The 15,353-nt window shown below is 39.0% G+C and overlaps 2 protein-coding genes across 2 annotated transcripts; both read right to left on the reverse strand.

Annotated features, from left to right (window-relative positions):
• Window positions 1–1,415: 1,415 nt before the first annotated feature.
• On the reverse strand, window positions 1,416–2,339 carry LOC131687581 (uncharacterized). The gene has a single exon (XM_058971671.1). The coding sequence runs from the start codon at window positions 2,337–2,339 to the stop codon at window positions 1,416–1,418; it is 924 nt and encodes a 307-aa protein (XP_058827654.1).
• A 2,248-nt stretch (window positions 2,340–4,587) lies between these two features.
• Window positions 4,588–7,633, reverse strand: LOC131691327 (uncharacterized). The gene is made up of 2 exons (XM_058977618.1): window positions 7,085–7,633; window positions 4,588–7,015 (listed from the first exon to the last, which is right to left on the reverse strand). The coding sequence occupies exon 2, from the start codon at window positions 5,638–5,640 to the stop codon at window positions 4,588–4,590; it is 1,053 nt and encodes a 350-aa protein (XP_058833601.1). The 5' UTR covers window positions 5,641–7,015; window positions 7,085–7,633.
• Window positions 7,634–15,353: the final 7,720 nt, after the last annotated feature.

A 15,353-nucleotide genomic window follows, 5' to 3' on the forward strand; every position in this document is an offset into this window, starting at 1 on the left:
TCGATTTTATCAACCTCGTATGAGATTTAATAGTTGGTAGTTTGATGGGCTCTAGCAGACGAACCATGTTGAATTCGAGTAATTCCTTTCTTGAGCATATTTTTCTTATCTTAGAGATCCGAAAAATGCAATTTTTTTTTTATTTTGCGCAGTCAGACTCCTTTAAGGACTATTTTCCTAGGACAGGATCCGTCAGCTGGTTTCTTTTCTCACCTCTTATATTTTGCTAACCCCTGTTGAAATGACACACCCCTCCCGACCAATGTTGTCAAAATATTAGTTTTGTTTCGGTTGAGTTCAAAACTTTTCAGATTAAAATATTCTATATGTGAAACAATCTTACATTTCTGGTAAAACAAATGTGAATTCCGGCTACAAAACTGTTATAGTATATTCACAGACAAACAGACGTAACACGAGATGAATTTTCATCGCCCACAGAAAAATGGTCTATGTAAATTATGAAGAATGCACCATCTCGCCGAGCGTGGCGCTTGTGAAGCAATTTTGACACACAGCCATAATGCGTCACTTCGTTACCGCAAGCACCAAGATGAAGGGACAGAAATGAATGTATTAGTTTTACACACGTCATATTGAACATGGTGTCCGCGACCCATACAATAAATGCTAATTCTTTGGCGCACGATGAAAAGAGAGGAAAGGCCGAATTTCAGCACGGATCTTCCGATTTGAACACTTATAGCGGTAAGCTTGAAATTAGTTGGTACCGCCACACGGTACTATCTTTGATTTTAGGCCTGAGTTTAGTCCGGCCTAAGACGTTAGTACCTGTCATTGCAGAAATGGCTGCATCCTGAAACCAAACGAAAACAGTGTAAAAGGCCGCCATGTTCCTCTTGCATACATCTCAATAATTTGAATCAACTTTTTGACCATCATTTGCATTATGATGGCCCATATTGCACACAAACCATATGAGGGCAAGTAAGCAAGTTTTATCCCGTACGAAAAACAGGTGTAATCGAATTTTAAATGCAATTTTTTATATATTTATCGTCCTATATCTAGAAGGCGCTACACGCTCATTTCAAAACGCCACATTGAAGAGTTATATTGCAGGTTAGCAGAAGTCGAATCATTTTGAAACAAACCGTCGAACGACATTTTATAATTGGATTCAGAGATGAAAATTGTTTTCAATTGTTAGTTTACCTATGGCTATCAAAATGAGTGAAGTTTAATTTTCTCACAATTTTTTAGTTATATTAACAAGAGTAAAAGAAAAGAATATATAATCACAATTTGTACCCTTTTCTAGCTGTAATGAAACACGTTTTTTATTGTCCTGTGCCCGCGTGTCTCTGTTTTTATTTATCTCTTTCTTGTCTGTATACACATAGTTCCATTTTGGTATATTCATAGTACTCAAAAATCAAGAATCATATTATTACTCATTGTAACATCTCCCCTTCATTAATAAAAACATCTCCTACCTCATAATCATCGAATCTGATCGGTCGGCGTACCGTTCGATGTGGTCTCTCCTTATCATAGGATGGATTTTCTGGTGGTGATTTCTGCGTAGTAGACTGCGGCATTCGTGGCTGTATTGATGAATTCGCTGGTGAGGTTCGATTTTCTGGCTTCGGAGTGCTTGAGACTGGATTCCAGCTGTCTTCTGATATGTTGGTAAAAGCATTTAGCTTATCATCGTTTTGTTTACCGGATTGTTGAAGTACTGTTTCATCTGATGGTGTTGTAGAGTACGCATCACGAAGGTATTTTCTGTTTCGGCGATAGATTCCACCGTTGACTGACACTTGGTAGTCCCTGTCATTCAACACCTCTGTTATCTTTCCACGTGTCCATTCGGATGTTTTCTCTGGCTTTAACTGAATGAACACCTCTTGTCCTTTCACCAGCGTTGGCAGCTCTTGAGCCTTCCGATCATGATAAAATTTCGACTTCACCTTACGGAGCTCTATTCCATCCCTAACTCTCTGCGTATCTACCATTTGTAATTGAAGCTGGCAACTCGTGACAGGAAGAATACTTCTCGTCTTTCTTCCCATCGCCTTTTGTGACGGTGTGTAACCGTCTAACTGGGGTGTATTTCTCCAGTCCAACAAAGCTAACCAAATATCTTTTCCATCTTTCAACGCTTTCTTGATGATGTTCTTCGCAATTTTAATTGCAGATTCAGCTTTTCCATTGAACTCGTGATGGTATGGGGCACTAGTTGCATGTGTGCTGCCATAATCACGTACGAATCCTATCCACTCTTGGCTGGTGAACTGTTTAGCTGAATCGGTAATGATTTTTCGTGGAATGCCCATTCGACTGAAGTTTTTCTTACATCGATCGATTATTTCCATCGTGCTTTGACTATTTAGAAAGTCCACTTCAAAGTAATTGGAGAAATGGTCTACTGATACCAACATTATCATTTTTTTCCTTCGTGAGTCAGTTCTCCCAAGTCCATGGATACGATCTGAAATGGATGCTCTGCGATTTCCGAGCTCTGCATAGGCTCACATCTCTGGCAATTCTTGTATTGGTTACAGATGTCACACATTTTTACAATTTTCTGCACATGATCATTCAGGTTCGGCCAATAGATAATGTCTCTCGCCTTGCGGAGAGTTGCTTGTTCCCCTTGATGACTATAATGCAAAAATTTTAAAAGATCTAGACGATTTTCACGAGGTATCACTACTCGGTTTCCCCTGAGTATCACACCCTCTTGAATTACTAACTCTGCCCGGAACGAGAAGAAAGGTCTCACACACTCAATCACCGAGGTTTTCTCATTCGTCCATCCGTTGACGATGTACTGTTTCAACACCTGGCAGGTTTCATCTTTCAGCGTTGATTGTTTGATCCGTTCCAGTAATTCAGGATGAATATCAATACTCTCCAATGCATTTATATCTTCGATGGCTCTCCATAATGGGTCACGATTCTCTGTTGTCGTGGATTTGTTGATATCAATATTGCGAGACAGTGTATCAGCCAAAACTAAGTGCTTTCCCTTCACGTATTGCACTTGCAAATCATACCGCTGCAAACTCAATATCATCCTCTGGATCCGCTTCGGCACTTCAGATAATGGTTTCTTGAAAATTGTTTGCAGGGGCTGATGGTCAGACTGCACCGTCACTTGTTTCTGTCCAAAGATGTACTGATCGAACCTTTTACAAGAGAAGAGTATCGCAAGAGTTTCTTTCTCTATTTGAGCGTATCTTTGCTCGGTAGGTGTTAAAGTTCTGGAAGCAAACATAACAGGCTGTCCCTCCTGCAATAGTACAGCTCCTATAGCATAACTGCTGGCGTCACATTGGATCGTTGCACCAAGTTTTGGATTATAGTACTTCAACACTGTTATCTCAGTTATTTGCTTCTTTAGTTGACTAAAAGCTGTTGCTTGCTGTTTCCCCCCGTGCCATTTCTCCGGAATCAGGACTTCTCTGAGCGGTCTACTCAGTTGTGATAGCTTAGGTATAAATTTTGCCATATACGTTGCTAACCCGAGGAATCGCTGTAGTTCGGCCGCATCTCTTGGTTCTGGCATTTGTTTTATCGCCTCCGTTTTCCTTGGATCTGGTTTAAGACCATCACTCGACACCACATGTCCAAAAAAACACACTTCTTTTTGATTAAGCTTGATTTTTGAGCGATTTAACTTGATTCCCTGGTTTTGGCATCGCTGAAGTAACGCTTTCAGGTTCTTGTTGGGATCTGCTACTGCTTTTTCATCCGTTGCACCCCGGCCAATACACAAGATGTCGTCTACTAACACTTCAATTCCTTTTAGACCGTGCAACGCTTGTTGCAGCTTCGCTTGAAATATTTCCGGCGAGCCTGACAATCCAAATGGCAACCTTTTCCACACATATCGCCCGAAGGGCGTCCAAAATGCTGTAACTTTACTACTTTCTTCCGTAAGCTCGACATGCCAAAATCCATTTCTAATGCCCAATGTCGAGAACACTTTCGCGTCATGAAGTTCTGGCAATATTTCTTCCATTGTCGTAATCTGAAATCGTGGACGCTTGATTGCACGATTTAGAAACACTGGGTCCAAACAAATTCGCAACTTCTCATTCCTCATCACGATCACTATATTAGATACCCATTCAGTTGGCTCTTCAATCTTCTCAATAATGCCCCTTTTTGCCAAATCGTCCAGTTCACACTTTAGTCTATCCCTCACAGCAACTGGTACCCTTCTTGGTTCTTGCTGTTTCGCTACGCATTCTTGTAACATAATGTCCACTGGCCCAGCCAATTTACCATCTCCGTGGTATGTTGCTTTATATTTCTCCAAGATCTTTTCGGCTTCCACATTTTCAACATTTTTTTTAAATTTTTGCTCACTCTTGTATTCTACTACCTTCACATCTTGAATGCTCACTATTCCCAGCGCCAAACAGGTTTTATACCCTAGAAGCGGCATCTTGAGAACTCCTGGCCCTAAATCGACCACTTGAAACACAACCTTGTATTTCTTCCCACGACTCTCATGTCGCAGGACTACTATTCCAACAGCCGACACTATTTGGCCTCCGAACCCGCGCAACTTCGTCGTACTGGGCTCTATCTTTATCTTGCCCATCAATGCTTCTAAATTCTCACGATTACGTTACAGGATGCTCCTGTGTCGATTTGGCAACAAATTTTTTGCACTTCGCCTCTATGCACTGCGAAACCAACCGATACCGTAATCCTCTTTTCCACCACATTCACCTCTTCAATGCTAGTGATGTAATCCGCCTCCTCACTATCGTCGCTATTATCTTCAATCATTTTCACTTTTTTTGCACTTTTTTGCTCATTGGTTGATGCTTCTCGTGATCCTCTAGTGCTTCGATATTCTTCGTCACTTTGTACTTTGCACACTCTAGCGAAGTGGTTTTGTTTTCCACACTTCCGGCATGTAACACCATTCGCCGGACAGCTCTCTCGGTCTCCAATTTTATGATCTCTACGTCCACAGTATTTGCAGCTTTCTCGGAATGATTCATACTTTCGTCGTATGTTAGTATTCACTTTAGCAATTACTTCAGCCGATGGTTCATAATCCCGTGGCTCTTCCTTGATTCTCATTGCTGCCATTCTATCCTCCACCAATGTCTGCGCGCGACAGGTGTCGATTGCTCCCGCTAGTGTCAAATTTACCGTCTTTAAAAGAGCTTTCCTTGTATCATCCGAGCGAATGCCTACTACAATCTGATCTCTAATCAGCGAATCCTTAAGCTGGCCATAGTTGCAGCTCTCTGCTAGCTTCCGAAGTCTAGTAAGGAATTTGTTAATGTCTTCTCCATCCACCTGCATTGTCGTGTTGAAGATGTATCGTTCATACGTTTCATTCGTCTGTGGCACACAGTACCCTTCGAGTGCTGTTAAAATCGCTGCTGGTGTAAGTTGTGCTGCAGGAACCAGTAACGTATTCAACACTTTCACTGATTCAGTTCCTAGAAAATTCTTAAGCAAAGCTACTTTTATTACGTCACTTTTCTCTTCGATTTCTGCTGCAATCATATAAAATTCCCATGCTTGTCTGAAGTCGGCGAAATCTTCCTGCAATGTTTTGCTGGATAAATCCAAAAAACTTGGTGGATGAACTCCGTATGCCATCATTCTCACTGGGGCTTGCTGTTCGCCTTGAATTTCCATAACTTAACCTCACTTTTCACATAGGTATAGGACGCCGCTTAAACCGTGCTGATGCCGACAATCTACTCTCAGCGCTTCTTGGCTAGAGAATTATCGCACCTCCGAAATTTCACTGCTAAACAATTCTGCAATGCCTTATTTCTCTTCTTTTCCGATAATCACCCGTTTTTTTGATCGAAAATCGCGAAAATTTTCACTTCTAGACACCATGTAATGAAATACTAGTTATATCTTCTCACAAGAAACACAATAAGCAAGTGGAAGTTTATTTATCTTTTTACTGCTTTCGAAGGAGCTCAAAACTAAGATTGAATAAAAATTGTAAATGAAGCCATGCCATATATTGCCTATCCCAAAGAGAATAGTGAAAGAGACGCAGAGTGAAAATCAGTCAAAACGGCAACACTCCCTTTACGATGATTTCAACACTAGAATTTGGCAACCGTTTCCAAAGGCGGCACTTTAAATGACTCCTATTATATTTTGAAAACAAACCTTTTGTCGATCGTTGGATTTGTTTATCAAACGATGTGAATTTCGAAACAAAGAGATGAAATAATTCTAAAACTTGTTTTTACTCATACATAGACTCTAGAATGCACCTTACAATCACGATTGCACTAAATTCTGACGAAAATTCAAATTTTTTTTTGATAGATTTACAATACTTATCTCCTCCAACTCAGGCATGAGTAATGTTTATTTACATTGCACGATTGGTCTGCTCAATAAGGTATTTTTGGCTTCACACTATTCGTCTCTTTTCCTATTCTCTTTGGCCTATCCTATGAATTTTAAGACTCTAGCGCGTGACATTTTTGACAGCTAGTTTTCCTCGCTCACTAATACTTTTGCAGATTTTTGACAACAACATATAGTGAAACTATAGCGGCCCTTACACGTTCAATATTTTTGTCAATACCAGTATTGACGGTATTGTTACAATATTTCAGTCCCGTTTGAAATCCACATCGCCAATAAAAAATTTTCCATTACACGTACAATACTTTTGTCAATACTCTCTAGTATTGACATAAATATTGAACGTGTAAGGGCCGCTTATGGCTCTTCCCTTAAAATCCCGTACCGCAATCAGCAACCAAGCAATCCTTCCGGCAATTTGTTCTGGGAAAATCCGCATACACTTTTTTGGATATCAACATTTTCTGCTTTGCTGATATCCATCCCGGTGTCGAACAATCTTAAGCTGCATTAAATCATTTCTGTTGACAACGTAGCATAAAGAAAGTCATCGTCACGCTAAGGATCTTCCCGAGAATAGTTGATTCTATTTAAACTCAACTTCCGGATGCGAATCCGGGGGTTGTAAATCGTCCGTTGCTTCAAACCGTGTTTACCGAGGCTGGAAACGGTTCTGCAATAACAAAATATCACATCTTGTCTTAGTTTAGCCTTTCGTTATAAAATTTTGAAAAATATCTACCTAATCTAGCAGCAGCAAATGGCAACCACAAAACAAAACGCACTGTCAGATAGGGTACGAGAATACAGAAGGCATATGTATATGTGTAGTGAGGGGAATGCACTGTGCAAATATTTTCCACGCAGGAGTCTTGTTAGGTGCAAAATGCGCAATAGCCTAAGTAACACTTTTAAATATGACGGCAAACAAGCTGCTACAAATATTCTCATTTTGATCGTTATTTAAATGTTATCGGAGCTTGCTTATATTGTTTCATAATTTATACTTTTCTAGCCTATCTTGAACGATTTTCATTTCCGCTGAGGTACAAATTTTGGTTTAATTCATAATGATAGAACAGCAACAACTTGAATACGGAAAAATCTAAATCGTGTCGGAACTTAAGGGGGGGGGGGGTGTAAAATATTATCGGCAGGTACTTTCGATACAAAGATTGTTTGTCTTTTCAGTAAGGCACCACATCGAAAACTTGTTTTGCGGTATACACTATAACTCAAAATCTACTGGAACAAACCTAAGACAAGACGTGACAATCGGCTTCTTGTTTTTCATTCGACATTCTTCTTTTCGCAGATTTCCACCCTACCGAAATCTTCCGAACAGTGTTGCTATTTTTTAAAATGAAAATGGATTCTTGTTCATCTATTTTATGCCTGCAATATTTTGTATCTTGAATCCATTATATTAATAAAGGGCACCGTTTTTCAATGTCATGGGTGTTTAGCAAGGTTTGATGAAACCATTTTCTGACAAATTTTAGATTCATTTATTCATTTTTACTCTTTTAACCGAGGGGGACGTCACTTCAGAATTATTGTTATATTCCGTTCAGTTTTACACAAATTCGTAGTTTTTCCGGTAATTTTAGAAAATTTAAACAATTTTCTAACAAATTGAGCAAAAATCGAAGAAATTACAACAAATCTATCCAATCTCAAACAAATTTTGTTCGAATTTCGACATTTTGTTGGAACTGGCCACCTTATATATTCAATGTTCGAATCTTTCAATAATTCTGGCAACAAAATTTATGTTTTGTTTTGATTTGTTCCTGCAGTCATGCTGCTGGAAATGTTTTATTTTTGTTTCATCGAGCACTGAAACTGTCAAAACGTAAATTTCGAGCAATACATTTTGTTTTTCATGACACATTTCAAACCATTATAGGCCATTCGAAACCATTTTCAAACAATGTTGCAAATGCGAATGCATTTCGAACTAAATAATGCCAATCTCTATCAATCGTTCAGAATTATAAATTATAAGTTCATTTCATCAACAAATCACGGAGTGTCGTTCCCCTCGCTTTTAATGATAATAATATTAGGTTTGTTCCAGTACCAGGAGAAACTGGAAGTACTCCGGATCAAACAGGGAGAAAACCGTTCCTGTACTATCTTCTTCTCTTATTTCTTCTTCTGGTGGCAAACCGGAGTGAAAAGGAGCAAGAATTTTTTGCTCCGGAGCAACAGGGAGTAACTTCCATGTACTGGAACAAACCTATTATTTGTCAAAAGTAATTACATTATTTTTCTATTAATATAGCAACACTGCCAAACATCATTTAGCTATCCCTGCAGTAACATTGCTTACGGTGCAAAAAGTCAGAATCAACCAATCAGGAGCTGGAACATTCTGACGTAAAATTGGAACAAAAACGACCCCCTCTATTGTCATGTCTTGTTTGGACCAAACGTTGAGACATTTGCATAGTTGTTTTTCACAGCATTTCACAAGTAATTAAGGGAGCTTTTATTTTTTGGTCGATTTTCGATTTTTTCGTAGCACTTTAAAATCAAGGTCCGATTATTGCTAAAACAACGATTAACATGTTATTGTAAAATAATAATATTAAGCAGTTTGCAAAAAGCTCTTGTAGTCTGGGCAATGATGTAAAGAAGAAAAACTGTGCAAAAATCAAAACGATTGGTTCAAGAAATTTTGAGATATGATTTACACCGGATTTCATCGAGATCGTGAAGATTCACTGTCTGCATCCAGTATCGGATTCAATTTGTAAATTTATAATGGTCAATTCATTATCAGACAGATCGCAGACTATAGGAAGTAACTAATTGTAATTTTTATTAATTAAAATTGCTGGACTTTTGGTATTTCAGGCTTGATTGGGTAATCGTGCTGATAATTTGGATTACTTCATTTTCAGCAAAGTAGGTCTTCCATATGCATGGTTAGTAAAGAAGGTGGGTAGGATGGTATAATAAGCCCCACCAGGCTAAAACGTTAGATTTCTATTCCATGGACGAATGATACAAATATTTCAAAAGATTTATGACATTTTCGACGTGTTTTCACTTTAAAGCCATTCCGCGTAAAATTAACCAAGTAATTAAATTGCTTGGATCAGCCTGTAATCAGAAGAAATTCATGACTATCTAGTAAACCGCACATTAACTCCTTCGTAGAAAGATCTCATCTCATCAGCGAAAACGCGAACAGACATTCAAAGCCCTTCTGCTGGAAACCGCCAGCTCCACAATAGACAAAAATAAATGATTCTTTGAATTTTCTCGTAAAACTGTCACACAAACTAAAAAATCGTTGTTTTTAAAAAGATTTGTATTTTATTCACAAATCAATAGTAACTTAGCATGAGCCCCTATTGGTCCATCATCACAACATATGCATGAAAGTACAGTATCACCACCAATTTCATCATCTAACCAATTTTCGCATCATGACTGCAACAGATAATCTCACTAAACTAATAGAGTATGGTCTCTGCAAGAGAACATTTTCCACCATGAAATATTGTCCGTCGATAGTAGTTATTGGCTGCTCACCATTAAGGACAAGTTTATCTACAACATATTGCGGTAAGCATTCTCGATTCTCTACAAGGTGACACCAAATATGCATATCAATAGCAGCTCCCTGTCTTAATCCTAATGATCCGACAATATATTAATCTACATGTGATCCCTCCTGAATCCCAGAGCTATGGAGAAGTGCCCGTCATTCATTTGCAGATATAATTGCGCATCTTTACAATATCCAACCATTGCACAGCAACTCGAAGAGAAATAAAAGTAAATTTCACATTAGAAAAACAATTTCTGGCAATTTGGTGGCGGAGCATGGGGAAGTATCTTATGCACTCTGATTTATTCTGTCTTGCGTGCCTTGTTTCTGAGAGAATCACATACAGGCAATTTTCCGGTGCATACACCAAATCAAATCGCTCAGCTTGTTCCACTTGTTTTGATTATCCTTCAGATCCGTGATGATACGCAATTCACCGTTTCGTTTCGGCACTCGTCGCCACAATACTGCCGGCCTGACACAAAACAATCACTACACGGTAAGGTGGGTTTTATTTTTTTTTATAATTTCTGGCGATATATTTAAATGTGTTTACCGTATTTTCACTCCAAGGCCGTTTGGATTGATGATTGTCACGATTGTGTACCGATTCTGCACCTCCCATTGTCGAACAGGCAAGTTCCTGAAAATAGCGATGGGATGTTTTCTTTAATACTGTGTAAAACCCGAAAGCAACAGTCTTGACGCACTTGAAATATACTTACATGTTACAAATTATTCTCCCTTTAGTATAATATAATATTACAATTGCACAAAATAGTTGTTGCAATGCAAGAGTAAAACAAAATCGAGAATTCAAAACATGGCGAACGTTTGACATTTCGCAAAATGAACACCGAGTCACTTGAGGTTCACTGTGTCACTCACCATGAAATGAACCACTCACGTCACCCGACTCGACTCGTAGAATAGGGTGACAAAAGTCATGTGACAGTGAAGTGAGTTTTGGCGTCTCACCTCACTCGCCGCGCAGAATAGGGCCGCCTGTGGAGTACCAAATTTACAGATCACATGTTCTACGAAAGTCCGCGCTACTGTTTCGCTTTCTTGATTCTCCATTGGTGCTACGATTAGGTATCTGGTGAGGTCATCCTGTATCACCAACCCATATTTGTTTCCCCAGTTTGATTCGGGTAGGACAACTATACCCATATATAATTTTTCCAACTGTTCCGTTGCCGTTGTAGTAATTTTCATTGGAATCCTATTCCTCTTATGGATCTTGTTTTTCTGGCATGATTCGCATTGTCGTACGTTATTTTCTACGTCTCTGCGCATGTTATTCCACTGAAATAGATTCTTAATTCTGCGAAGCATGCGTTTCGCTCCCACGTGTCCTCCTAGAGGGGCATCGTGGAATTCCAGTAGGATTCTTTCTATTTCCTCTGTTTTTACTGCAATGCGCTCGCAATCCGCATTGTACAGAGTACATTGTTTTCTGGCTCTCCACGCCGCGAATTGCAGCATTTGGATTGCTTCATATGTCTAATTTTTTTTGAATGAGATAATCTGAATATTATCTGCGTTAGGCATGTTGCTATTTGGCAAAGTCCCGCATGAATATGTCAAAAAAGTCTTTGCTGTCTAACAGCGTCTTGGCATTTCCTGGCGTTATGATACCGAATAACCTTTTCTCTGGAACAGAAAGGATACTGTCCTGCACATAATCCTTCAGTCCATGCGGTAAGTCGCAAATTTTAGAAATTTCAGCGTACGATGTTCTGCTATTCAAAATAATAAAATTGGCGTCACATGTTCCTTCGGTGTCAATCACCGATGCAAAACTAAGGATTTCGTTGGGAATTGAATTGGATGCTATTGCTTCCTCGAATTCCTCATATTTTTCATTTATGTTGCTATTTTCTTCCAAATCTCTTGAGCTTTCATTGTTACTCATATCAATGACGTCAAAATCGTCACGGCGGCTTGATTATTTCTCAATGTTTCGGCGTCTTTTCTTTGCTTTTGCGCTCGCGTCAATACTAACACCGGGACAGCTGATTCTTTGTTTTTGTCATTTCCACAAGGTAGGCGAGATAGAAAATCCGCAACCACATTCTCTCTTCCTTGCTTATATCGGATGTCGCACTCAAGGCCTTGTAGTTTGAGCCGTAATCTCGTAAGTGTTGAAGAAGTTTCTTTTAAATGTCAGATTGAAATTAGTGGACGATGATCCGTATATATTATGAATCGTTGTCCAAATATATAGTGCTTAAAGTATTCTACTGCCAATACAATAGCGAGTAATTCTTTCTCAATCGTGTGGTAGCGCCTCTCGGCACCGACCAGTCCTCTACTTGCATATGCAATTGGGCGATCTGTTGACTTTTCGTTGGAGAGCACAGCGCCCATTGCGAAGTCGCTTGCATCCGTAGTGATTACGAACGTGTCTTCGTAATTTGGTCCTACTAGTATTGGGTCCGAAGTTAAGTGTAATCTTAATTCGTTGAATGCGTTTTCACATTCCGGACTCCACACAAACTTTGCTTCCTTTTTAAGTAAATCATTTAGAGGTTTCCTCTTTGCGGCAATATCTCGAATGAATTTGCCATAAAAATTTACGGTTCCAAAAAAGGATCTAACTTCCTTCACCGTTTTTGGTCTATTCATGTTCTTGATTGCCTCCACATTGTCTCCATTGGGGCGGATTCCGTCCTTCGAGATAACATGTCCAAGATACTGCAATCTCTCCATGAAAAGATGACACTTCCCAGGCTCCAATTTGAGGTTGTGCTCCCTCAGAGCTTTCAAAATTCTCTCCAAGTTTTCATTGTGTTCCTTTACTGTTCGACCGAACACAATGACATCGTCCAAATATACGAAGGCTTTGATACCCTTTAAACCATATAAAATTGTGTTCATTAGTTTTTGGAATGTTGCTGGGCTATTTTTAAGTTCCATTGGCATTCTAGTGAATTCAAAATGACCTCTGTGGGTTGAGAATGCCGTCTTAGCGGCGTCCCGTGGGTGAATTGGCACCTGATAAAATCCGGATTTCAAATCCAAAGAGGAGAAATAACAACTATCTCCCACATTGTCCAGTATTTCGTCAATTAGTGGGATCGGGTATACAAATTGTTTTGTAATCGTGTTTAGAGCACGAAAGTTTACTACGATTCGATACTTTTTATTACCATTAGCGTCTGGTTTCTTCGGCACACAAAGGACCGGGGCATTCCAGGGACTTCTACTAGGTTTGATGATGCCTTGTTTCTCCATTTCTTCGATTTGTTCATCGATTTGGGTCTTTGTCGACTCCGGAAATCGGTATTGTCTCTTGTTGATGGAGATATTAGTTGACGTTTCTATTTCGTGGATAGCGATATTCGTATGTGATAGCTTATCGCCGTTTAAAAAGAACACGTCATTATAATTTTCAACCATGTTTCTGACTGGTTGAAACATGTCTTCCGTTAAATGGCTAAGGTCTAACTCGCTAGCTAAACCTTTCACTCTAACCTGTCCGAGTAAAGGTCTGAACTTAGCATTTTCTATGAAATCGAAATCCTTGCGTAATTCGAGGTCAATTTCATTATAGTTTGAATATTCCTCGGTTGTCATTTTAAATTCTTTTTTGTTGTGGGTCCTTTCCGCGGTATTATTGTTTTTAATCGGTGGAATCGTAGCAACAACGTTATGTTCTTTGGTGTAGATCATATATCGTTGTGTGCCAGATGTACTTTTCTCTGCGAATACATCTTCCGAGAAGAAAGTCCTGGGCCTTCGCTCGGGAAAAAACTGTCCAGCGAGTATAGCGCGAACTTTGGACTAAATTATAGTACCAGCGGCATTATTTATCATAACCACATATTGGTTTATGAAGTCCGCTTCCTCTCTTCCACCACATCAAATTTAGCTGGAAAGGCTCTTTCTGCTATCCAGAAAGTAATCTCTGCCGTACCGTAACTAGTTTTGGGTACATTTGCCACCCCTGTATATCTGATCGTTTCCGATCTATCAATTTTGGATGCACCTATACTTTCAGCTATGTCTTTTCGGATCATGTTACCTCCTGCTCCTGTGTCCAACAGGAAATTTACATCTCCTAGCGGTGTGTTGCCATGTGCCTTAATTATTCTGGCATACTCGTTGTTGTTTCTTTTGTAATTATTTTTAAAGTAAGTTTTCTTATCAGTTTCGTTATCATTGGAGTGGTGGTCTACCATCATATTTTCAGATCCGCATTCCGGAATCATGCTAGTCATACACTTTCTTCTATGAGGTGTATCAATTTGATATTTTAGTTCTTCCATATTGTACTGAGATCCAGCATCAGTATATTTTATAATTTCCTCTCTCTCTGGCTTACCTTTTCGGCTAGAATTTCGCGTTTTCGCGACATATTCGAAAACATTTCATCAATTTTTGCTATTTCATTTTGATTTTTCTTATTTGTCGCATCCCTTCTTGGGGTCTTGTTACGTACTTCTTCAACATATTTAGTTGAATTCATTCCATTCGTGTTGTACGGAATATTTTTTCCTTTCTTGACGTAATATGATCAGAACTTTGTATCTTATCACCATTTGACTTTTTGTCGAACTCATTCGATTTAATACTGAGGGCAATGTAGTCCAAATGCTGAGAGATAAAAACTGTGTGTTCTTTTAAAAATTCTACTCCAATAATTCTTGGAACGCATAGATCTTTTACGACATAAAACTTTATTTTATATTTGGAAACCCCAATTATGAAAGTGGTTTCTACTGACCCAATAGTTTCTGTTTGTGTCAGTTTAAAACCGGTAATATTTACTTTATCTCCATAATGGATGAGTCTGGCTCCAATTTTCGGGAGAGTGTCCCATCTTATTACATTAAGGAATGCTTCTGTATCAAGCATATACTTAATTTTAGCATCTGGCCTTGCACTTGAGGCGATATTTACTAGCAACTGATTATTTCCAGTACATTCTATGTTCAACTTTTCATATTGCGAAGTATCTCCTCCCAATGTAATATTGCCGTTATCTGGCATTGTTTTGGGCCTTTCGTGACCATTGTATTTTTCAGCGGGCAACTGCCTCTTAGTATTTGCACCCTGTAAATTTTTATTTATGCTTCTTTCTTCTTGCTTATGTTTTAATTTACGCCCAATTAGCTATTTTGGTCTTGGTAGTGACCTATATTAGAATCATAATCTTGCCTTCGGGGCTTCTGATTCTGTTTAAAATTTTTAGTTTTTGTATTTTGATCAAAATCTGACCAGTAAGTTTCCGCATAATTCTGTGGTGAATATTTGAAATTACTTTCGCCTATTTCTGGCCGATAATTTCTTTCAGGTAGCTCATAATCTCTACCTTCATCTATATATTCAATTGGATTTCCGATATATCTCTTCGGTGTCCAACGTTGTCGCGTAACAGTACGTGTACGCGATAATTCTAACAATTCCAGTCTGATTTCTATCTCTTTCAGACACTGGT

Source organism: Topomyia yanbarensis, chromosome 3 (assembly GCF_030247195.1).
Source record: "Topomyia yanbarensis strain Yona2022 chromosome 3, ASM3024719v1, whole genome shotgun sequence".
Lineage (NCBI taxonomy): Eukaryota > Metazoa > Arthropoda > Insecta > Diptera > Culicidae > Topomyia > Topomyia yanbarensis.

Excerpts from the sequence above, each read along its gene's own strand:
- LOC131691327 (XM_058977618.1), bottom strand. The coding sequence starts at position 5,640 with ATGGAAATTCAAGGCGAACAGCAAGCCCCAGTGAGAATGATGGCATAC.
- LOC131687581 (XM_058971671.1), bottom strand. The coding sequence starts at position 2,339 with ATGGAAATAATCGATCGATGTAAGAAAAACTTCAGTCGAATGGGCATT.